The sequence below is a fragment of the Corapipo altera genome, unplaced genomic scaffold (genome assembly GCF_003945725.1).
Source record: "Corapipo altera isolate COAL_440 unplaced genomic scaffold, ASM394572v1 64, whole genome shotgun sequence".
Classification (NCBI taxonomy): domain Eukaryota; kingdom Metazoa; phylum Chordata; class Aves; order Passeriformes; family Pipridae; genus Corapipo; species Corapipo altera.
The window spans coordinates 7,319,671-7,344,424 of NW_020884893.1; the positions used below are offsets into that span (position 1 = coordinate 7,319,671).

Here is a 24,754-nt window from a genome sequence, read left to right on the forward strand (position 1 = left end):
TAGAACAGCTGCCCAGGGAGGTCGTGGAGTCTCTCTCTCTGGAGGCATTCCAAACCCACCTGGACACGTTCCTGTGGCACCTACTCCAGGTGGATGGACTGCATGATCTCCAGAGGTCCCTTCCAACCCCAACCATTCTGTGATTCCAGAACGAGACATTTGGTTACAAAACATGTACGAAAACAGGTTTTATTTCACAGCATCTTAATTTCACAGAAAGAACAAAAAGAACCCAAAAAAACCAAAAAAACAAACTAGGCTACAACTCAGACATTTAAATAATGGAGCATGACAAAACCAGAGCAGTATTGTTTACAGGAAAATGTACAGCCTCTTATCAAGAGAGTTCTCCATGCTGAGCCACCCCAGCAGCACCTTCACACAGCAAAAGACCCCCCAACGTAAACCTGTTTCTCTTCAGAGCAAGAGGAGTTTGGCTGTGAAAACGTAAACCGGCAGATCTGGGTTTTATTTTGGGTCCCACGTTGAGTTTACGAACAGAAAACGTACTAATAGTCCTTTGCCACATGGTGGCAGCTTTTAGGTGAAAAGAGAGAGATTCCCACACAGGACTGTGAGCTGCGCTCTGGAAATGGGAAAAACCAACACACAAACACACAAAGCTGGTGTATCTCTGCAGAAGGGCTGTTTCTGCACAGACACACAAGGTGCCTGATGTACAAGCCCCAGGTTACGGCTCTGGGCAGCATCACCCAACCCCAGGCTCTGCCAGAGACTGGCACAGCACTCGCTGCCCTGCGTCATCTTTGGCCTGTGCTCCCAACAGCTTTTGAACTCAAGTGTGTGCCCAAGCCAAGTTTTAGAATAACTATTAAGACAGCATTCAGCATTCTGTAATTTAATGCTCCTTATCCTAATTTGTTCTCCTGGAAGAAAACAAAAGCTTGCCGGTTTGTGACGTGATTCTGGGAGTGTAATTACAGCCCAGATGGCCACTTCAACTAGACAAACTTCCACTGAATAGAGACTGCAAAGTGTTGCAAACCAAAGAGCAGTTTTTTCCCCTTTGATGGTGAGAAAGGAAAGTTAATTTTGTTACGTAAAACTCTTTATACACTAAACAAAGAAGTTCCCAGAGAAAAGATATTTCTCATTTTGTTCATACCAACCAAGCTTTTCTGGAGACACTCTGTGAGAAATTTCTTTGCTCAGTTGTACCTCTGTCCCCTCCACAATGCCTTGAGGAAATGTTGGACCACCTCAGCTGTCTCCACCACTGTCTGCTAATTTGGAGGCTCATTACACACTAGATGTTTAGTACATCACTATTTCTGCATGCAAGCACAGTTATATTCAGTAGAAAGTTTAACTAGTAGGCAATTTTTTAAACCTTTTAGAAGATAACTGGCAAGCTTATTGTCTAAGCTATTAGCTACCTTATGGAGACTGGAAAATCCTTCTGTTTTAGAGAAATCACAAGCATATTAAATTTTACACAAATAGTTTTAAGCTACATACAGCTGAACACAGTTACAAAAGAGATAGTCACTGTAACTATTATATATGAAAAATACACTTTGAACCCTACTCAAAGAGGAAGGGGCTCCAGTAAAGTTTGCTGCAATTCTAATGAAGCCAAATTAGCTTCAGACAAAAGAAGGCTGAAGAGCAAAGATTCAGCCTTGGTTTTGGCTACGACCAACATTTAATACAAGGAACAGGAATTTACATTACTTTACATGTTAGATAGCAAGTCCCTGACCTCAGCACAAGGTCTGGTGTTTCATTTAGGAGTCAAACTTAAATTACAAATTTCTCAGTCCAAATAGCCAAGTATCAGTTTTGTTCCTTGCAAATGGACACAGTTACTTATAATATTGCTTCAGAAAATAAACCCAAGAGCCAATACCACAGAAGGTTCCAAGTACAACCAAGAATTCATTCCCGACCTGGATATTTAAAAAAATAAACGAAGGAATAGCCAATGTTCAGAGAAGTTATTTAACCTGTGCGTACGCTCTAGAGCGCTGCTGGGCACCAGTTGGTGGCTGCTCAGATGTGCAAGAAATGCCAGTTTTATGAGGACCATCACAGTGATGCAACGCTTGGAAGAACTGAGTAAAAAAAGTAGCATTTTAAATACTGTGCATGCTTTGTTTCATTGGCTTCGTTCGGCAGCAGTAACTCTACTGACTTCATACTTGCTCAGAGCACATAAGACCATATATAATACAGTCATATTAAAAAGGTGCTTATTTCAGGCTATGGAACAGTGAAACAAATAAAAACCCTAAATGATACATTTGACAGCAAATTGCTCTTAGTCGAGTGCTCATCTTCCACTGAAGAGTGAATTAGGATGGCAATCACTTCCCAGCTACCTTGTTCAGCATGTGGTACTTCATGACAGATTTTTAAACCATCTTTCCTTTTTTAAGTGAAATGTGTATTTTTAAGGTATTACCAGTAAATCAATTGGAATGGAGTAATTTCAATCTCACTACTTATGGATCTACAGAATCATAGAACAGATGCCCTGTGTATCCTTAGTGCAGATATACTGGAATTGTGTTCCTTGTATGCAAGGCCAATGCAGGTAAAGAATAAATGGCTATACAAATTCAGGATTTCCCACTAAATAACAGAACTAACTTAAAAAGCACTGGTACCAGACCAGCCAGTTTTAGGCACATCTTTAAAAAAATAAAGTATGCATTTCGTTAATGTAAAAATGCGAGAAGATTCTTAGAAATATCTGAACTTTATGGTGCACTGGAATGGAAGTGATGCTTCCCTTAGTTTCAAGGAATAGAATAAATGCTTAAAAAAAAAAAAAAAAGAAAAAAAGAACCAATACCATAGTATTCTTCATAGGGAAGAGCAGTTTTAGTAAAACCAAAAAGATAAATAAGGAGTAATAAGCAGCCGTGACAGCTGACTGGTGAATATTTGTGCTTTAAGCGTCCAAAAGAAAACAAAAAGTTCATTAACTCTTCTCGTACCATCCCCCAGGCTTGGCATCCGTGTCCACAACACACAACTCGACAGTTTGACAACACCCTGCAGCCTTCCAAACAAGCTGGAGCCGCGGCGGGACGCGCACGGCGAGGCCAGTGGCACCTCCACCAGCAGCATCCAGGGATGTGATCCCTGGCACTGCCAGCTGCTGGCTGGGATGGAGCTTTGGTTAAGACTGTTGCGTGAGCCGTCTGTAATGAGGTAAAACTTGGTTTTCAGGAAGATAAAGAGCCAGTTCCAAAGCTACAAGGACGGTGAATTCGAAACCGATGAGATCCCTTCTGTTGAATCTGAATCTCTCTTCTAGTTTCTATGGCGGTAACAAAACAAAAGGAGGGGGAGGAAGAATCAGTTAATCCAGATCATTTTAAGGCACTGCTAAATTAAGTCAGCATAAAACAGGAGTCAGCAATGCACGGCCTGAGCTGTACCTACAGAATCAAAATGTGTCGCCAGAGATCAGCTTATCAGCTCAGCTGTGACACCCACACAATGGTTACTGCTTCTCAGGCAAACATATGCAAGTGCAAAAATAACTTTACTGTAGGATCAGGAAGACATTAGCCTGCACCACTCAGATAATTTAATGAATTAAAAAAATAAATCAAGGGCCCCAATGAGACATAAAATTGCCTGAAAAAGCTGGTCTTAAATGCAAGCACACGTAGCTGAAAATCTTAGCTTTAATGTTTGTCTTCACCTATGAACTAGAGAGAAGGTTCTAACAACACCTGGAAGAAGTCTGACAGTACTTACATCTATAAGGTGTTTAACTTCGTGTTTCCTGAGATCGCTGCTGATCTTGGCTGCGAGCAGAACGCAAGCACCAGCACACAGTTTGCGGTTCTGTTTGTTGAGTTTGCCTTGGAGGACGAGCTTCTCAAAGTAAACATAAGCCATGGAGACAGTAACGGGCTCCAGATTGCACTCTTCACTCAGGTTTCTCATCTCTCTCTTCAAACTGGGAATAGGAAAAAGATACCCCCCCCCCCCCAAACATGACAGCTCTTATAAAATGCTCTAGAGATACTGCAGTGTGGCAACTCACAGGAGCATATGGGCAAGACTTCTATGTGGAAAACCATAACAAGTATTATCCTAGAGTGGAAAAGTCCAGCTGGCAGCAAGCTGGTGCTGCTGCACACACTGATTTAACCTGGCTGGCAACATCCACTGTGGTAGAACAGTTTCTCATCATCTGCCCAAAAACCAGGGCTTAGCTGCCTCACTGACACACAGGCTATTGCTGTATGATTCCTTCTTGGCTTACAAAATGGTTTGTGATTCATATCATGAGGCTGAACCACTCTGACCTACAGAAAACCACATCAGAGCTGTGCAGATCACAGCAGTTGCTGTGTAGAGACCTGTCTACTACACACCTTGTGTAAGAGCCAGGTGTGAGGGTGAAGGCAGCCTGGTTTACACACTCCCACAACAGCCAGCCCATCACCTCAGCATTAAGGCAGACCTGGAGGCAGTGGTACCTCTCCTGGCTGCCACCCACACTACACCTGCAAGCTCTCTGTGTGAACACATTACTCCAAACAGCTACAAAGAGGAGTATGCAGGACACTGGCTCAACACAGACTGCCCAAGCAAGCCTTCACCTGGAGCTGAGTTACACCTGGCCCTGCTGATTCAGCAGAATCATGTTTAAGCTGCTATTTCAGCAGGCCCTGACTGCATTAATCACCCTGTAACACCAGCAAGATTACAGCTCTCTGAAGGTGCAACAGTGCACCTTGCTGAGGAGTGCCCAGATACATTTACTGGAAGCTGAGAAATTCTGTGTGACGTTCACAAAATGTTTTTCTTTACCAAGACTCCCCAGATCTAACACCCTTTATCCTAGAATCTTGTTAGAGGCCATTTTTATCAGTGAGTCTGGTAATTGAAAGGCAAAAATAGCCAGAGGGCTCAGAAGCCAGTCCAGTTGGAGCGGGAGTGCACTGTAGCCAAGCAATCAGGTTACAAGTGTTTGTTTGCTTCAAAGCTAATGCTGCTTCACTGTTAATTGGATGGCAGTGTTAGTACCCCACAGTAGGTGAAACAAAACCCTTCTAGGTGGAACTGTGAAAACCAACTGCTAGCCTTTCTCAGCACCCTAAACATTCCTGTACAGGGCTGTCACTCTACAGTCAGCTCAACTGGCAACAGGAGATTAGTGTTTAATCATATATGCTATTAATAGATGTAGTATTTGCTCCATACAAGTAGAAGATAAAAGCAGCCTCGTGCAGTGTAGATGATGTTCTCATTACTCAGTGCTTATTTCTTACCTCCTAATTTTGCTCAGTGTCAACTTAATATGAGGAAACTTCTCTCTAAAGGTTTCATTCATATCCTTTTTAAGGTCTGATGGTTTCACATATTCTATGACTGTAGTCTGAAACACAAGAGGCAAAATTTATCATTTGTCTTGTGAACAGGACTGACAACTGAAGAAATCTTCCAAGGACACTAATGCAAAGGCAAACCTGAGTTTTATTATTCACAATTTAACATTTCTGAAATGTCCTAAGGTTAATAGATCATGTTGAAGCCCAACTACAGACAGTCTTAAACTAGTAAGCAAATGGTTACAAGAAGTAAATGACAACATGAAGATATGTGCCAGGTTGGCCCTCAACAAGTTCACTGTACAAACTCAACTGTTTGTAGTTTTCCCAATCAATTATCAGAAAAGACTCAACTTTTTCTTCCTAGAGGAATTTTTCTTCCTCAAGCAAATTCTTTATAGGAGGATCTTCCAGGTACTCACTTGCTCCCCTGTTCAGGAGTGCCAGTCACTCACCATGTAAGAGGCAAAGATGAGAACACGTTTATGTTTTCCACAGGGCCACTGAGGATCATCCAGAAGATTTGGATCATACTCTGCAGCTTCCCCAGCTTCACTTCCTGAGGGAATAAGGAAAGCACATTGGGTCACAAGATACAGAGCTTTAAGTTCCCCGTTTCCTCTTTAAAAAAGTTTTCAGGCAGCAACCACTAAGTGTTGACAGATCTCATAATATGGGTAAACTTCAGCTACAGTCACACGTTTGCATTTGTAAATGTACCAGTCAGGTTTTAAAATGATTTAAAAAAACCCCAACCAAATAAGCTCTTTCTCAACCATGTGCCTGATGCACCATTTCAGACCTAGAGCAAACTGAGTTTGCCACCTACAAATATACCCAGTAAACAACAGTACAAGACTGAATTCTTTTGCCTATATCTAAGAGACAGCAGAGTTGTCAGGTTTGCTCTTTTACACGAGAGAAGGGATTCTTGGCACAAACTCTTTGGCTTATGCATTGTTCCTGTGCTAGAAGGCAAGGAGAACCACCTGGATCCATGTACACCAGATGTTTCTTAGTGAGTAATATAAAACTTTACATTTCCAAGGAAAAGCTTCATGCTCCTTGAATGGCATAATCAGAACTAGGCCAGATATATGGAGGATGTAAGGAACATGTGGAAGTCTCACTCCTAAGGCTCATCATTTAGACTTCACTAATGAGCCTTCTTTATTAGGCTCTGCTAAAATCAGTCTCCTTCCAGCTGCAGCAAATCCATCCCAATTGCACTGACTGCTTGCAATTGTCTCAGACAGATCTGTGCCTCTTCTGCTGTGTGCATGAGAGATGACAGAGCTGGTGCCTGTCCTTACCAATGTCTGTCCCTGCTGGTATTGTTTTTGCTGTCACAGATTTGTATCTTGATCCAGGAAGACTCCGTGGAGCACTGGCTCGACACGAGGGAACAGCACCGTAGGTGTCGGCTTTGCGAACAACCAGAGCATTGGTTGGGTACAAGAATTTTGCATAGGACACAACCTGAAAGAAGAAAATGTTGTAGTAGTTATGGGGGGAAGTTTACTGAAAAGCCTATTTCCAGACATCTAGGATTTCCCAACTCAGAGAGCTCCTGGAGTTTGTACTTGGCAGTTGGGACCTTGAAACTGTGGGATGGGAAGAAAGGGAAAAGTTGGATGAGGTATGCCTTGTTTCCACAACTTCAGAATGGAAGTGTTTTAGGAGACTTGGTGGTGTGGCAAAGGGGAGAATCACATCAGTAAAATTCTGGCAGTATAGAAATTTCACTAAAGGGGTTTAAATTTGACCCATATTTCTATCAAAACATCACTCACATGTTGCCCAAGATAGCAAAGTCAAATCAGTTCTCCAGAATGGAGGCAGAAGTGATCACAAGCTTCAATAGCCTTCTCAGAAGAAACATTATCACAGGCCAGAATTTCAAACTAAGGATCTAAAACTTCCACTGGTGTGAAAAGCCATAGCTTTCACTTTATGGATAGCAAAGCACTGCATAAATTAAGTGACTTGTCCCAGTATGAAGTGGTTCTAGGGTGAAAAAATAAGTGTCCTTACCTTGCCATCAGCACCCAGCTCTACTCCTTCCAGTCCAAGCACCATCTCAGTGGAGACTGAAACTCCTCCAGAAGGATGTCGCTGCTTCTGTCCCTCCATTTTCAGATCACTAAATGCAGGTAAGAAAGGGCACTATTACAAAATGCAGCACAAGCCCAGTTTCCTCTGTGGCAAACCCCAGTTCCATTCCCTAGATATAGCCAACAACCAGGTCAGAGTTCTCTTGTGTGGGAACAGGGCAACCCCTCAGTCCCACCTCAGAGAAAGCATGAATTTTTAACTACTCTCTTCAAAACTTGGAGTTGTTAATCTCATTTTAATGCAAATCTGTACCAATACACCTGCCAAAACTTAACTTTCTGATATGGTCTTTCTGCACACCATTCCTAACACACTAATGCTCAAACACCTCACAGCAAACAGGACATACATTACTAGATCTCCAGGACTAGAAACTTGCCTTTCAAGTGCAATTTCTCAACCCCTGTGCACACAAATTCAAATTAGTAATGAAGCTGCAGGACTTTGTGTCAGCGATGGCGACACGCGGCTTTGTCACCAATATTCCAATCCAAAAAAACAGCTTTCAGTTGAAGAACTGCCTTGCCAGCTTAGAAGCAGAGCAGCCCAGTGCTCAGAATCGCTCTGAAATAGCTCCAGTGACCTTGCTGCCTTTCTATTATGTGAGGGAATATTTTCCCATCAACTATTTTTATGGCAATGTATTTGCATACAATACAATTCCCACCACTAAGCATCCGTTTCCTTTGTCCATAAGTTACGTACAGGACAGAAGTGACAACACAATTGTTTTGCCAGAATTGGATCAGAATAGAACTAGTATTTTCTATGGTATATTTGCAGATTGCAGATCTTCACAGAATCAACTTAAACTTCACAAGGAGAGACGCAGGGAAATCCAGTTTGCAGATTTTGTTTCTCGTAAGTGATCAGACTGACAGTTGTATGCAGAAATGTAGTCCAAACACTAAAAACAGTTTGAATGACTCTAAACTGTTTCTGCTTTTCTTAGATTGCAAATAGTGACATTCATGGCTTAGAGCTGAGAAATAGAAGAGCATCTTAAACTTACTTAGGTGTAAATTCACTATAAACCCCTGAGGGTTTCCATTGAAGGCAGCAGCATCCTTCCATGATGCTCCCTGTGCGTTTTTGCTCATACCTGACCACCTCAGGAGTACAGAAAATCCTACACAGCAACCAATCACACCATCTATTCAAAGCTGATTTCAGAGATTTTACAGGACTGGAGTGCTTTAAAATGTCAGTAAACACTGGAAGAACAGTCTACCTTTTCCACTATTTTTCTTCTGAATGAATGCTTTGACACTGTGGCAATATCTGGTTTTACAGCTCTGACAGCAAGTCCTTGTCCTTACCCATGAATGGTAAGTTAATTAACTTCACCTGCTTCAAAAGAGGAGACCTATAGCAACGATACTCATTTCAAAAGATCTTTTGAAACAACAAACCAGACATTTCACAAAGCAGTTCAAGAGACTCACCTGATCCGTAAACCCTCCCCGTAAGGTAGGATAGAAAAAGCCACGCACAGTGTTCGTTTAGCACAGATTAACACTATCCTGTAAGCAGATGGGAAAAGATCAGGACATGAATTAAGATCCAGAAGTTACAGAGCAGCTTTTTATGCAATATGAACACAAGACTCTTCTTGTCTTGCTCTGCAAGTCACATAGATCTTGCTATGTATGTTATGTTTTCAGAAAGCAGCAGAAGAGCAGAGGTTTCATGCTGACCCTGCAGGTCCTTGGGGTTAAGCTCTGTATAAAACTCCAGCCTTCAGTAAGTGCCATCACCTTGGGAACTCCTCAAAGGAGAGTCTTCAAATATATATCTATATTTACATAATTTTTATATAAACCTTGTGGAAAGATGTAGATAATATTTTACATTTAGATGAAACCTCACACTTCTGTTAATAATAAACATGAACACAGCCGCCCCTTTCTCTTCTGCTCAGCAACTGAGCCAAGAATTCAGCTAAACCAAGTCATTCTCCTTAAATCCTCCTCAGCTCTGACCTCTCTGTGTGTGAGAGATAGGGAAGGTGTTAAGAGAGAATGATATAGCCTCCTCCAAGTAGGATGGCAGAACCACCAGTGTATTGCTGCGAACGTAGCAGCTATGAGCACCTAATGCCTTTGACAGAAGTCTGTATAAAACTAACAAAGCCCCAAGGACATCCCCTTATTCCCACTGATATTAAATATCTAGCTTCATGGAACTGGAATCTGCATCTGGGCACATCCTATTGCACCTGAGCACAGGGGGAACCTTGATCTCCACAAGTTACCTGCTGTTTTTGGTGTCATACTGCCTCATGTTCTTGATGAAGTGCATCTTCTTCAAACTTTTGTGTCTCGGAGACCCAGATATATGCTTGGTTCTGCAACAATAAAAAAAAAACAACAAAAAGAAAACCCCAAAATCTGTTAAGTGCTCCGACAAAAAAAAAGTCATGCCAGTTGTATGATCAGATGGCAGCACTAGCATGCAGGACCTCAGATATTGGCGTGGAAGAGGGTGGAGGGAGGAGAGGACTGCATGCAACGAGTTGAGATTAATGCTGCTTTTGAAAAAAGTACCTTCGTACACTGGCATATTCCACTATGTCTTCTAAAAAGTCTAGAGAGCAGCGCTGGGAGATAAAACGCCTTCTGTAAAATGTACAACACCACGAAGAGTGAACAATATTAGTTCATGGCCTCTGAGTTTATGAACTGCAACAGATCTACGAGCTCTTAGGACAAATGGCAGGTTTTCTGGAATTTTTTTTTGTTGTTGTTGTTGTTGTTGCAAGAGTGCTTAACTAAGAGTTTGAAGTTCCTAAAAAGGCCAAGAACTTGTCTCCCCCTCCAGGACCCTTGAAATATGTATTTACACCAATTTCATTAAAAAGAGCATTCACTGCTGTCCACAAAGAGGAACACCTACCACTACATTAAGCTTCCAAACACCGATTTAAAATCTGACAAGAAATGTCGCAAGAAGCTCCCCTCATCAAAGCAAGGGAACAAGTAATTTTTAATTAATTTATGTTCAGACATAGATATATCTGTATGATGACCAAACATCTGTATTCTCAATTCAGAACCCTTGTCTCCAGCTGCAGGAGTCAGCAGACTGAGAGCCTATAGCTGCAGCTCAATAAAACTGACAGATCTCTCCGGAAAACAATAGAGAGGGTTATTAGAGGAAGCAAAAAGTATTTGGCACACATCTGAAGTCCCAGAATGGAAGATGCAAGAATAATAGTAGGAATCATGTGAGTTAGTGCAACAGTAATAGGATATTACGTTTAAGCAAAAAAAATAGACTTTGCCAAAGTAAGATAGATTATTTTTGTCCAAGTGAAGTTCTTCTTTGTTAGTAGAGATTTACAAATGAATTGTGCAACTATGACTGCAATTTCCATAGAACAATGCACTCAGATTAAACTGCCACCAGCAAAATGCTGACACCACAACTGAGAATCCATATTTTCTACTATTTTTTTAAGCATACATTGTGCTACACTTTTAGCACAAGCCACGTGTGTTCAAATCCAAGGTTTTCTTCCCAAGTGACGCAGTAACTCAACTAACAGTAACTCAACTGCCATGAAGGTCAGTGTAGAAGCAGCACAGGAGACAAAAGTTGCAGGACTCTGGTTTGACGAAATCTACTTATGACAAAAAAATAAAAATCAAACTTTAAACTGCATCAGAGCAGACTCTCAGCCGTTCAGGCATTCTTAAAAGAAAGAAAAGCCCATGACTCAAACAGGTAGGAGGATGAAAAATTAGTGTCCATTTCTGTAAACACAAGAGAGGTAAATCCTCCTACAGGACTAACACCTTCAGTATTGCTAGAAACAGCCTCCTACAAATGAACAGCCATTAAGGTGCTGCTGGAGAACATTCCTGGCACAGCTTCAACACCCTTCACCAGCACTTCAGTTTTAAAATTATTATTGTTCTCTTGCTTTTCAACAAGAACAGCACAGGAGCATTTAATGCTTTCACAAACATATGGTTCTCTAGTCTATGTTGCCATCTAAAATGCAATAAAAAACCCTTCACAAAATCAGGAGGTGATCCTGGCACAAAGGCAGCCAATAACATCCACAGATTTCCTCCCCTCCCAGGGGAGACCTGGCTGGATGGAGACAGAAGGACGCCATGTATGGCAAGCAAAGGGAAAACACAGCCAATGCCAACAGGCACTGGTACAAAAAAAGCACGTAGTTCTGTAAAAGGATGCTGCTGAAACAGGATGGATTGGGAGAGCCACAGCTAGAGCCTCACTAACTCCACAGTGCTGCAGATGCAACCACCCCCAGTGTCAACACAGGATCTCCACGGTGGAGACCCATCCAGGGTGTTACACTTCTGAACACCGCCCTGTTTTCTCAGTAACAGGGACAAGAGTGACAAACACCTGAGCCTGCTGCTCCGAGAGCATATCTGGAAGTAAAACCCTGATGCAGCAAAGGGAGGATCCCACCCCTTGACTCAGAACCACAATGACTCATCCCCACTCTGCCAACAGGAAACTTCATTTTTAGCTACACTTGTAAATAATTTCTGTCCTCAGTGAAGCTGTCACCTTGAAGGAGTCCCTGATGCTAAGCATGACGTTCTCCCTCAAACCTCAAAATGGTGTTTACATACAGACCTCTCACTAATCCAGAGAACCTGAAATAGTTTCTATGCTCAATCCAACATTTTACAGCATCCCAGCACCCTCACTGCAGTCTGAGACTCGCTAGTGCAGTACTTGGAGTATGCAGCAAAATTTAATACTTTTTGAGTAGTCTTATAAATATACACACACACACATCTGCTTTAGTTTGAGTATTCTTCTCATGCCACCAACTCACACTTGAACAACAGGCTGCCCAGGATGGCTCCAGTGACTGCCAGCTTCGATGACACAAAAATGTTGAGTCACCTATCCCATGCTAGGCAGCTTCATCTGGGATAACACTTCTTGCTTATGGCCTGATCCACTGGAATTCAAAGGATTTTAAGTAGTTTACGCAGTGTGTCTGTTGCTAAATGCAACCTAAATACTAAGGATACCAACATCTCTACACATGCTGTGAGTTACCTTACACACACCCTCACCCATGTGGGACCTGACAATTAGAAATTGAATGTTAAAATGTTTATGGGTTCCATGATTCCAGGGGCTGTAATTCCAACAGTACCCTAAAGAAAGTTCAAACGTGCCTGTTTGCCAGTACCAGCTGTTGCCCTGATAAGCTATATAGGGTTTGGTTGGTTGTATGTCCTTGGCCAGGAGTCACTTTCGGTTGCTTCCCTTTGTTTCAGGAGCCAGTAAAGGCCAAAGCAGGACCCTCCTGTATCATTAAAAACAGCAACTGTGTTTACACAGCCAGCACCTGGAGGGGACCTACCAAGAGAGAAAACACACACACCACATGCCCAGAGATAAGGGGCTATCAAGCAGAGGAATTCTGGATTATGCCTTGGCTTGTTATCTCCATGTGCACACAGGGACTCACACAATCCAACACTGCTGCCAAGTCCTGTACGAGCTAAACACGCACTTTAAAAAAGCCCACAAAACCCCCTTATGTTCAGAGAAACCACAACAAATTACGTTCAGAGCTACATTTTGACTCCTGCCCTGGGAAGCAGTAGGCAGCCCACACATTTATCCTTTCTGATGGATCTCCCGCCAAGGAAACCCAACTTTTGAGTGGTTTCAGCTTCGGAGTTGTCCTCTTCTGGTCCTGCCCACCAAGCACTGGCAGAGAAACTCTCTGCAGAGGGTGAACACTGGACAAGCAGCACATGGGATCTCCAGCCCCAAGGTTGACACAGCTCTTAAGTGCTCGCAGGAGAACAGGACACAGCTAAGAGCAATCTATGTATAGCACTGGTAATCCCTACACTTCCCCTCTTGTAAATTGAAAGGAAAAAGCTGGTTAAGTCACAGCTCCAGATTAAAGAGCAATGACCTTTCTGATGGCTTGCCAAGAGTATTTTCCAGCTTCCCACCTACAATGGGCTACCTGCAGACACCCAGGAGGACAAGGATAAAGTCTGGGGATGTTGCTGTAGTTGGAAGCCCAAGTTTCTGATTCTTTAGCAGGTTATTATAGTTGAATGTAAGAGATGCTAATCCTGTGCTATCAGATGTGGTTTCAGGCTCAGACAAGCCTCTTCCATTCCTGCTTCTGAGCCATTGTGTCCTCTAAGGGACAGTGGGGCAGCCCTTTGGGCATCCAAGACCCTGCTCAGCACTCTCAGTTTCTGCAAAAAACAGCCCTCAAAAACTCATTTTAACCCCTTAATGTTGGGCCTTAACCCCTAATACTGGGCCTTACAGTGGCCAATGATCTTTCTTAAACCTGTGTGCAGCTGCCATTTGGCCATTTTGAAGCTCCTTTCCCTTTTGCCCTTCTGATTCCTGCATTTCTGCCACAGCAGGTGAACGGACCAGGTGGCCTCGCTCCCTCCTGAAAGGTGAAACTGGAAGTTTCTAAAACCTTACTGGGATTCTCCTCCCATCCTGATTAACCCCCACCCCTCTGAGGGACAGGCTTGCACCCTGAGCCCACCATACAGCTGGAGTTCAATCCATGTTCAGCTGCACCCTGAGTTCACCTCCTGCCACGACTTCTGACCCTCATCACTTCCAGCATCACCAAGCCCTGTGACAAAACCATTCAAAGATGCTGCAAGAGCTGGACAGTGACATGGACAGAGACCTGCTCCAAAGGACCCTGCAGGGTGGATTTGTTTCAGATGGAGCTGCATCCCTCCCCCTGCTGATGCTGCTTCTTGTACCCACGCAGGCACACACCCCAGGCACTGGACTAAAATTAGCAGCAAGGCTGATATCCTCTGTTGCTCTTTAGCCATCCCTACTGCTAATAGATGGGTGGCATGGGGGAGGTCAAGGATTTTTAATTACTGTGTAAAATTAGGGCCTAATAGAATTTGGTTTCCTATTTCTCACTCAAGTTTTATTTTAATGAGATGTCCCTTTGTAAGGTCCTTTACAGGCTTCAGTACAATCACAGCTGTCAAGGGGCTGAGTTATTAATATAACAAGGACAAAAATAATTTATTGGTTTTTGGAAGCACTAGCTTAGTAACAACTGTCAAAGGCAATTTGCACAAGAAATCCAGATCCCAAATCCTGTTTACAATAGGAAGACATACCTGTCAGATTTGTTTTTCCAAGACATACTTTAAAGATTAAGCTGTATTGTTTTCATTCCTTACAGGCAAGCCAGCAAACAGATATGAACCCGTGCTTGGGTTTCAGTAGGTAAAACACAGGCATCAAGGGATTGAGAAAACTAGTCCCAGTTTTTAAGCTTACTTTTTAACAACAGCCATTTCTTATGCTGCCCAGGAGACATTTAATGTTTCCAGGCTTGCATCCCAGAGTGTGGGAGTGGGAGCATCCCTGTTCTGCTATCAGTGCCCTGTGCCTCTCCACCCTCGGCACTCACATTAATGGGTTTCCTGCTAAAAAGCAGATTGAGTACAGCTCACTGGTAGCAACAAGTTCTCAGTAATTAAAGCCAAAACGAAGTCAGTCATTTATACTGAATCACATCAAAACCATGTCTTTGTTAAACAAATGACTTCACAAGGAATCTGTGCCCTGAAGTGCCCAGCACCGTGCATGCCACTTTCATGGACAGATGGTTTCAGCTCTGATGTTCATTGAGAGGCAGCGGCAGAGAAGACACTTTGCATCACCAACAGTAAGCACAGACCTCACTGCTCCTGCTTCACAAAGTCAGCTACTCGCTGTTTTATGGCACCACAAACGTGCAGTTTGGATTGCAGGCCACCGTCCCAGGAGCTCTTTCTGACATTTGTTTAAGTATCAGACTGCCAGAGAATAAATACAAGTCTCACAGTGGGGGTAGTTTAACTTATTCCTCCAGTAATCTTAATTTTAGAGAGTAAACTGAAATCAGCCACATGAGCACGAGAAGTACTTTCAGGCTTCAGAGCAGGTCCCTCTGTGAGACCACAGGAGGAGGGAGGAGGTCTAATTCCTTCACCTTTGTGTTCTTATGCAAGGTTTGTTCGCAAAACTGAAAGGGCACAAGGGGCTTTCCTGCTGGTCCCAAACACTGCACTGCTGCACTCCTCCAACACCAGTAAAGCCACATGCAAGGCAAGAATGTGTCACAGCCTGTGGGACAGAGGAGAAGGAACAGAATTGAAGTGTAATTTGAATGAAGGTGGAGGCAGAGTAAGTGGGAAGCTCACTAAGCCTGGAGAGTTTTAAATACTAACAAGGCAAGAAATTAGATAATCTTCACAGCAGCTGCTACTTCACTGCTGATTCACAACCACATATGATTAAGACCTAATAGAAAACGAGCTTTGTATTCATTGCGTTTCATAAATCATATTGCTTTGGTGCTAAGAGTGTTTAGACAATCCAAGGATAAAACAATGCCTTCCAGTAAGCATTGTGAAAGCCAGCTGTTACGACAGAACCACCAAACCAGATGTAAAGGTTTGCTGTGCCCAGAGCCCGATCCTAAAATCCCTGCTGCTTCTCACAAAGCAGATTAGACGAGCTGGCCAGGACACCACCAGTATTTCTCTGGATTTCTATCAGTTTCTGGAGGTGTTCTTAGCTCACCAACCTGGTTCCCTTGTGCTCTTGTGCTCTGCTTACTAAGCACTGAACTGCTGACCAAAACAGGCACGTGAAATGCAAAGTGTATCCTTGATGACACTATGGGCATTATGCTAGAAATATTCATGCACTTCACTGAGAGATGATGCTGTCATTTCATCATGTGCCTTGTTAAATAAAAGCCTTCAGCACAACAAAAATCTCGAGTTAAAAAAAAAAAGAAAAAAGGGGGAAAAAGAAAAGAGAAGCTTTTAATTGGGAAGGAAAATTTAAACCAGGCAACTGGACAAAACCCAGTGAAAGCATGTTTAGAGAGGTCTCACGGTGTTTTTATGGGCAGTTGGTTCTTCCCACTGCATCAGGCATCCCCTCCAACCCACAACCTCACCAGGGCAAAATTTTATGCTTAATTGTAGCAACCACAACAGAGCAAGTGCAAATCTGTCCATGCTGTTGAGCAAGCAGCTCTGACCAGCAGCAGTTCAGCCTGTGCTGTGGGGGCTCCAAAATGAAACAGCTACCCAGCTCTGAGGCAGGTCTGCAGCTGGGGTACACCTTGGGTACCACCACACTGAGCAAGGGCTGGAACAAGGGGAGCATTCCCTGGAAAGGGGAGAGGAGCCTTGGCAGTGGGGTCAGCCAGAACCAAGCTCTTAGTTTTAAAAGGCTCAGTATGTCTCGTGAATCAGAGGGCTGCCCTGTGAAACACTTTGCTTTGCACTTACCAGACCAGATAAAGTTTCTTCATTGAACACATTTTCCAGGGAGTGAACTATAATGATTTAAGTAAGTTAAATACACAACAGCTATAAACCAAAGGTTAGAGGAGTTTAAAGCTCTGTGTTTGAAGAGCTGGCCTGAAAGAGTGGCTTTAGCTGAGCACCCACCCTCTGCAGTCACCTGCTCTATCAACAGTATCTCATGCTCCTTAAAGAGCCCAAGTTTCATTGTGCATTTTCTAAACTCAAACCACAGAGCTTGATGACTTCAGAACAACCTTCAAAAGAGGGCTCGAAAACATCTTCAAGCTCACTCAGCCTGACAGCCTCACAGCTTTAACTGGCTGACAGATGGAAAACAGGAGGAACACAGGGTTTAATATACTATATATAACTAAATAATTACATTTAATATACTAAATATAGCTAAAAACACATAATGCAGGAAATAAAAAATATATTTAATAGAGAATTTTGCGAGTCACTTCCTCTCTCTCCATCTGTTTTATTTTCCCTTTCAAACCAAAGAAACCATACCCAAACCCAGAGCAGAAGAGCTTGTCTGTGGCTCAGAACTACTTCTTAGAATGGAAAGCAAAGATTCTTCCATCCCTGCCTCATCCTACAGTTCACAGTAAATTACAAAAAGCTGAGAACCACTGCTAGTAACTCTTCTGAACCAGCACAGTCACAGTGCCAAGAGCACACAATGAAGGAGCTTCACCCCCACCTGGGCGAGATGTCCACCATCCCTGCCAGCTCCCAAAGCAGATCCAAATTTGGGCAGCCCACGTCTCTGCAAGTATCAAAGAGGACTTTGGGGCTAAGCAGAGTTATGGCAAAGACACTGACAACCTAAACGTGTCCTTCGTGCACCCACAGTACTCAGCTGCTGCTCAACGTGAGTTCTGGGAACTCTGAGTGCTCAGACTGAGGAGGAGGCACTTCACCAGCTGAGATCTGGGGAGGGAGGAAGGCAAGGAGGAGAGAGGAGATAACTGGTTTTGACTGTGATTCAAAGAAATGATGTTTTAACCCAGTACACAGAGATCCTGCAGTCTCCAGGGTCAAGAGTTACACTTGAAAAATAATGGTCCAGTGAAGCTTTTGTTATTTTTCCTAACTCGAAGGAAGCCTGTAAAATAAATCTGAAAAGTAAAATGTTAAACAGCCATGAACGCTGTGCTGCTATAGAAGGTTTTAACAGTACATTCCAGACCACAGCAGTGGAACACCAGGATAAGGAACCTCTAACTGAAACACTCCTACAGGACTTGCTCACTGGAGATCTGAATGGGGGGACAAAAAATAAGTTTTTCAGGTTTTTTGTATTTAATTTAGCAAAATTTTCTTTCTTGGCTGATGACTCATTTACTTGAAGCATGGCAACATCATTCTGACCACCCTCATCACCTCCTGTGGAGAGGAGCTTTGACCTGGTAGCAAGGGAAAAGGAAAGGTGGCAACAGCACTTCCAGAGCATCCCCTATCCTGCAGCATCCCAAAACCTGCTGCCAGGGCTCCTGCACAATCCCTTTGAAAAGCTACAGAATCTGTCCACAGGTAAAATCAGCTGCAAGTGTAGTTAATTCTGCACAGACTACTCCTGCCTGGAGAGCACTGTTACTTTTAAGCCTCTGGACTCTCTTAAATGTAAGAGGTCAAATAACCTTGGTGCTACAAGTGTCTCAGATTGTCTGATCCAGACCCATTCACAGAGGTGTGCAGGATACAAGGTCACGGATTTTCTGATCTCCAAGTTTCCTGCTAAGCAGAGAACTTACTTCTCCCGGTTAAGATACCTGGCTGGGAATAACTACAGGCAGCTATAAAGTATTTAATGTTGGGCACATGCAATTCACCTGCAATTGCAAATATGAGAGAAACCTGCTGAAGCAACCTGCTTGCTGGGGAGGAGTCTGCAGCCTTCACATTTCAGCTGACTTTTAAATAAAGTTCAGGTTTAGAATATGTTCACTTCCAGCCCCGAGCAGCACATCCCAGTGTACTGTTCACCTCTGAAAGGTCAAAGCTTTCCAGCTCTGACAGGTCTTGCTGCTTTCTGAAAAGCACCATGTGTTCAGCTTATTCCAAATAAGGCTGAAAATCAAAACTAAGACTTTTGAACATTTTATTTCATCCATCTCAACAAAATCTGTTTATTAGGAGAAGGGGTTTTATAAAAATATTTATATTTCTTGAAGTGACAACAGCAGCTAAGCTGACAGTAGGACAAAACAACACATTAACCATCATAAGCATAAAATCCTGACCAAGCATTTCTGCTGTTCCACCCAAGGAACTAATCTGATCACACCTATGTCAGCAATCTGGCATCCAATTAAGACTTAAAAGCAAAGTTGGTCCAAAGTGTTGCTGTTATCAACTACTGTTTAAACTCCCACTCTTAAAATGACCTAAATCTGCTGATAAATCAGAAATGACTGAGCTATCACGAACACTCAGTTCAGCTCCCTGACCACTGAACTCCAAGGACATTAAAGCATCAGTCGCAAATAATTTACTCTCTGTATTTATTCTTAGGCCCAGCAAAATGCAGCAAATTATGGCCAAACCAGCTGCTTTACATTACACTATACGGAAACCTCAGAAGCACAACAAGCATTGACATTCAGGGCTGTTGTTTCCATTTTCCATGCTTTCATAACCTGGCTATTTCCAGGGCCCTCTGTTATCTGTGTTTCCCCACAAAGCTCTGCCAGCTTCAGACCCAGCTGCAGAAATTCATTAAAAATCTGTGAATGCCGATTTGTTCGCCGTTTGCTGCCTCCCTCCACTGGTTTCTGTGAGGCTTGTTCTTTGAAAGAACAAAAGAACAGAACAAGGTGGAAAAGGAGAAGGCAAGAGGGATGGCAAGCAGATTAGGCAAGCTGGTATAACACAGCATTGTAATTTAAGATCCTGTAAGCAGAAGATTCCTTAGGAAAACAAAAGTGGAAGTTTAGAGTCATTAAGTTTATAATGCTCAGCCAGCAGCATGGAGAAACAAAGCATCCAGAATGAAGGTGCCTCCTCTGCTGAAGTTTCCATCCTGAAGGATCTGACAGCTATTGAGAAACTCCAAGGAATTCTAGGTTACATCAGGTGAGATCTCTTGTTCCCTGGGCTGAATGTCCTGCCTGTTGCTAATAACTAACCACCAACTCTGGCAGAGGTGCCGTCTCGACCTGCCCCGAGCCACACTGGCCGGTCTCATCAGCTTCTTGCAACTTCTCAATCAAGTCAAACAAGATCAAGTTTTGCAATAAAACTCTGCCCAATGATACCATCAGTTCTAGACAGAGATCTTCATGGATCAGGGCAAGCCCCAGCACAGTGAAATCCCCAGTCACGGCACAGATTGCAGCAGCACTGGTCACTGAACATGGGTGGAGCGAGCCTGGAGACCCTCAGACTGTGCTCTTGGAGCATTTAAGAGAGACTTCACTGAAGAAAATTCAAAGCAGCTCTTGACAGTGACTCAAAAAGGACTCTGAACACCTGCCTTAAGTAGGCAGCAAGGATTTAAAAGTCCAGGATGGCAATGCTGATTCCACCTCCTGCTTTCCTCCAACCACTTCACATGCCTCTACCTTTGCAGGATGCAGGCAGTTAATCTAGAGTAGCAACATCACTGTATGGCAAAACAGTACTCAGATTCTCAACTCCCAGTAAAAGAAAACCCATTTTGTAATTCTTGATTTCTGAATCTTATTTTGTAAACAGCTGCCCCAACACAGAAGGGGAGGAAGCTCAACCACCACCATCCACCATCCAGCAGCAAAGGAAGTCCCCAAATCATTCCTTGTGTATTTACAACAAGAGGAGATGCCTCTGCTCCACGCAGAGGGGGATGAAGGGATACTCTGTTGCAGCACAAAGCACAGAACTGTCCAGTGAAAAAATAAAGTGCTTTAAGTCCCTCACCCTGCAAGTTGCCAGCAAAAAAAATGAGATATGTTGGGTCTGACACATCCCCACAGGCAGCATAAAACTGTGCTTTTGTCAGAAGATGTGTGTATCTCCATGTAAAGACGTGGATTTTCTGTCTGATAGTTTCAGCTGATGCTCTTTTTCTTTAAAGATAAAAACCAGATGAACTCTTACTCCAAACCACCCTGAAAGTAGTATACAAACTGATTGATGCCATACAACATACCCTTTCAGCTATCTCTTCCAAGCAGAAAAATCATGGTCTGTTTTGTCATTACTCAGGCAGAAGCCTTTTGATTCCCTTGATTGCCCCCTTGCACTTCTCTCTACCTTTTATTTCTGATTCACCGTTCTTTTCAGGTGGATTGACTGAAATTACTCCAGTGGAACAGCTAAAACCTGGTGCCAAAGAAAGGGGACATCAAATGAGAAGATCCTAGGAATATTTTCTTAGCATCCTATTGACTTGGAGCAGGAAGGGGAAGGATTGAACCATTTACATGAGATCCATCAGTCCAGAACTCCATGCACACGGGCACACAAAATGCCACAGTCACAGAGGGAACTGTGCTTGCGAAGCTCTTAATGCAGAACTTGCCCTCAGGGGCTCTACCTACAATATTAAAGCAATGAAATGAAATCACACAGCACCTCATGCGCTGGATCTTGTGGACCAGGAGTGCTGGGAAGGAGCTGTGCCACAGCAATGCCCTCACTTCAGACTTTCGTGCACAACAAGCAGCACACAACAGTGCAATCTGTGCATCCAGGACATCCAGAGAGCAGGCCCAGCTTCAATTTCTCCAAGAAAAGCAATGGCTGGTAAGTAACAGTTCAAAAAGGAAAAACATCACAGGAGGGACAACACACGAGGACCCCCAGACATTACTGAAAAACAGCTACTTCTCTTCAAATCCACGTGAGCCTCCAAGTAGCTGTTTCCTGGGGATACACAGAACACCTCCACTGTGAGATGCACACTGAAAACGGAATATCCATCAACTGCATTAGCAAGTTCCCCAGCTTTGCACTGACAACATCTCTATTTCAGCTCACTAACAAAGCTCTGGAAGCCACTGTAAAGACCACAGAGACTTAAAGCCTTTGATACCGCTGCCTATCTGCAGGCTCAGAGGGCCAGCTCACTTTACAGAGCTGTTTATGCAAGAAACGGCCTGAAAAGAGTTCTTTCAGAGCTCAAATCCCCAAGATCTGAGCAAGAGCCTGCCTTCCAGTCGATTAGCAAACCAACACTTCCAAGCTGATAGAAGTCCCTTGGAAACGCAATAGTAATCCTGCTCTGAAGGCCAGAGCATCCTCCCCCGAGGCTGATTCCGAGCTCCCAGCGCACAAGCATTCATTAATACACAGAGTTACTGCAGAGACAAGCAGCAGAGAGCAGGAGAAGGCACGACACCAGCAGTGTGCACGGAGGAAGCGTCCTGCCTAGCAGTGACCCTGACAGCTCCATCTGGAAACAGAAAAACGCAGAAACTGGGGCTGGGGAAAAGCAAGAGGCAGGGTTCGGGGTTCCGCAGACCTGCAGCCAGAGCCTCAGCGAGCGATCCCCTCTGCAGATCCCACTCATCCTCCGGGGCATCCTCCTTCCCCGGGGCCGAGCCGCGCTCCCGACGCCGGGATGGGCAGCGCTCCCCGGCTGGATCCCCGCGCACCTCCGGCCGGGCTGCCGGGGCAGGTGCTCCCTCCCGGGGCCACAGCGGGGCCGGCGCCGCCTCCCACGGCCGCTCTCCCCGGGGGCACCCATTTCCCATGCCCCGCTCCCCCCTCCCGGAGCCGCCGGCCGGCCCAGGGCCCTGGGAAAGTCCGGCTCTTCCCAGGGCCCCGGGGGGTCCCGGCGCTTCCCACGCCCCGCGGGGTCAGGGCGGCAGGGGCGGGCTGGCCCGGCGAGACCCGTCCCCTCACTCACCTCTGCCGCTGCGCCTCCAGCGCGAAGCCGCCGCCCGCCGCGCTCTGCGAGGGGCTCAGCAGCCCCGGGGCGCCCGGCTTGGCGGCCGCCAGCATCCCCGGCAGGGCGGGCGGCGCCGGGGGCGGCGGGCACAGCGGGCCGCCCAGCAGCAGCTGCGGCAGGAAGATGCCCCCGCGGGCGGTGTCCGCATCCCCCTTGGCTCCGGCGGCGGCCAGCGCGGGCACGCCGGGCAGCAGCAGGGCGGGCGGCGGCTGGCATACGGGCGGCGGGGGCAGCAGGCGCGGGGGGGCTCCGGCCGGCTCCGCCGCCTCCTCCCCCTCGCCCGGGCCGGCGGGCAGCGGCGGCTTCTCGGCGGGCGGGCAGGGCGGCCGCCCGTCCAGGGAGATGTTGTTGAGGAAGAAGAGGGCGGCCTGGCGCCGCCGGGAGTCGCCCCGCTTGCGCGGCGGCGGCTGCTCGCGGGGCGGGCGGGGAGGCGGGGAGCCGCACGCCGTGGCCGCGGCCATTCTCCGAATGAGCCGCGCCGCCCGGGCGGGGCGGCAGGAGCGCAGCGCGGCCGGCGGCCCGCGCGCCCATTGGCTGCGTCGCGCCCGAATGCAAATGAAACCGGCCGCGGCCCCGCGCTCATTGGCCCGCGGCGGGTGGCCCCGCCCCTCCCCGCGCCGGCCCCTGGGGCTCCGCCGGGTCCTAGCGCCGCCGGCCCGGGCAGTGCTGGGGGGGGGCCCGGGCGGGCAGGGGCTGCCCCGGCGGACGGGGGGAACCAGGACCGGCACCCTCGGGCCGTCGCGCTGCCAGCCCTTTTCTCCCTCGAGTGCTTCCCTAGCACAGCCACAATCCCACCGTGGCCTCGCAAAACCGCCCACCGTGTCCCCGCACAACCACCCACCGTGTCCCCTCGCAAATACCCACCGTGTCCCGTTGTATGACTTTTTAAAACTTCTCCACCCACCGTCTCCCCACCCAAACCCTCGGTCGCACTGGTGGTCTGCCTTTCCAAGGCCTCCTGGACTTCCTGCAGGCAGGAGGGCACATCTGTTAAACCCATCGCGGGCGGCTGTGCGCGTCAAAGCGCTCCTACAAAAGCGGATGAAGGCGGTCGATCCTCTTGCTCCATCCCAGCAGCCTGGGACCCAGCCCTCCTGCAGTTGGCAGGGCTGAGGTGGACCCCAGCTCGCCGACCCCGAGGGTGCAGACCCCCATGGACAGCCCCGAGACTCACCAGCAGCCCCGAAACCCGTGCAAAGGGATGGATCCCCACGCTCCCAGCTCCTGAAGCAAAGCCAAGGCAGTGCTGATCCTGGGCCGTATATGGGCAAGGCAGACCCGGGGCTGGGAGAACACAAACTTAGTATTTATCTCCACAAAGTAACTCAGGGCATCTCAGTCGTTTCCCAGACTGGCGTGTTTATACTGCTCGGGATAAACATACCCCTCAGGCTCTGGAACTGGTGTCTGCCACATCCCAGGATGATGCTCTGACTGCTTGCCAAGCGAGAAAGCTCTGCCCTTTCCTTTCCTCTGGGGATATTGATGTGTTCTGATGATGTCCATGCCCTTGGGCCTGGAAGGGAAGGTTTGGGAGCTGTGCTAGGGGAGGTTTGGAAGCTGTGCTGGGCGTGATGAACCCTTTGGGGCCGAGAACAGCAGCGTGTGGGTGCTGGTGGCCTCTGTGTTCCTCTGAAACCGAAATGCAGACTCCCATGCTTCCCACCTCACATGCTCTGAAGCAGCTTGTGCTCCCAAGCAGGATTTTGCCCACACAGTACATATGTTAAGGTACAGATCAAATTTGCCATTAATGAGGGACTACTGAGATGTATGTAATTAAGCAGGTATTAATGTATTTGCACTGGACCCTTAGAATGGTGAATGCTCTTGCCAAACATGCTTGAAGAAGCTACATGACAACTCTTGATATTGCTTATGGTCTACATCAGCAATCAAACCAACATCTGGACTGAAATATGGGCACTGAACAAAAGATAGATTTTGAAACTGTCCTATAAAACACATACAGGTTTTATGTCTTTTCATATGGCTGTTTCATAAGATCCTTTTTTGTATACTGTTGAAAGTGGGCCATCAACATGTCTTACAGTATTTATTAATAATAATAGGATTAGGATAGGAAACATAAGAAAATGTGTTCTTGT

General features: G+C 45.7%; 1 protein-coding gene across 1 annotated transcript; it reads right to left on the reverse strand.

Annotated features, from left to right (window-relative positions):
• Positions 1-179: 179 nt before the first annotated feature.
• On the reverse strand, positions 180-23,646 carry CABLES2 (Cdk5 and Abl enzyme substrate 2). Its single transcript, XM_027646067.1, has 11 exons — positions 23,507-23,646; positions 22,605-23,420; positions 9,983-10,054; positions 9,691-9,783; positions 8,882-8,959; positions 7,356-7,464; positions 6,635-6,800; positions 5,777-5,880; positions 5,262-5,368; positions 3,736-3,940; positions 180-3,289 (listed from the first exon to the last, which is right to left on the reverse strand). Exons 1-11 carry the CDS (start codon positions 23,644-23,646, stop codon positions 3,149-3,151), a joined length of 2,031 nt encoding a protein of 676 aa, XP_027501868.1. The 3' UTR covers positions 180-3,148.
• Between the last annotated feature and the right edge of the window lie 1,108 nt (positions 23,647-24,754).

Excerpts from the sequence above, each read along its gene's own strand:
- CABLES2 (XM_027646067.1), bottom strand. The coding sequence starts at position 23,646 with ATGGGTTTAACAGATGTGCCCTCCTGCCTGCAGGAAGTCCAGGAGGCC. Across the intron at positions 8,960-9,690 it reads TATGACACCAAAAACAGCAG|GATAGTGTTAATCTGTGCTA; the intron begins GTAACTTGTGGA and ends ATCTGCTTACAG. Across the intron at positions 7,465-8,881 it reads GGGGAGGGTTTACGGATCAG|TGATCTGAAAATGGAGGGAC; the intron begins GTGAGTCTCTTG and ends ACCTGCATTTAG.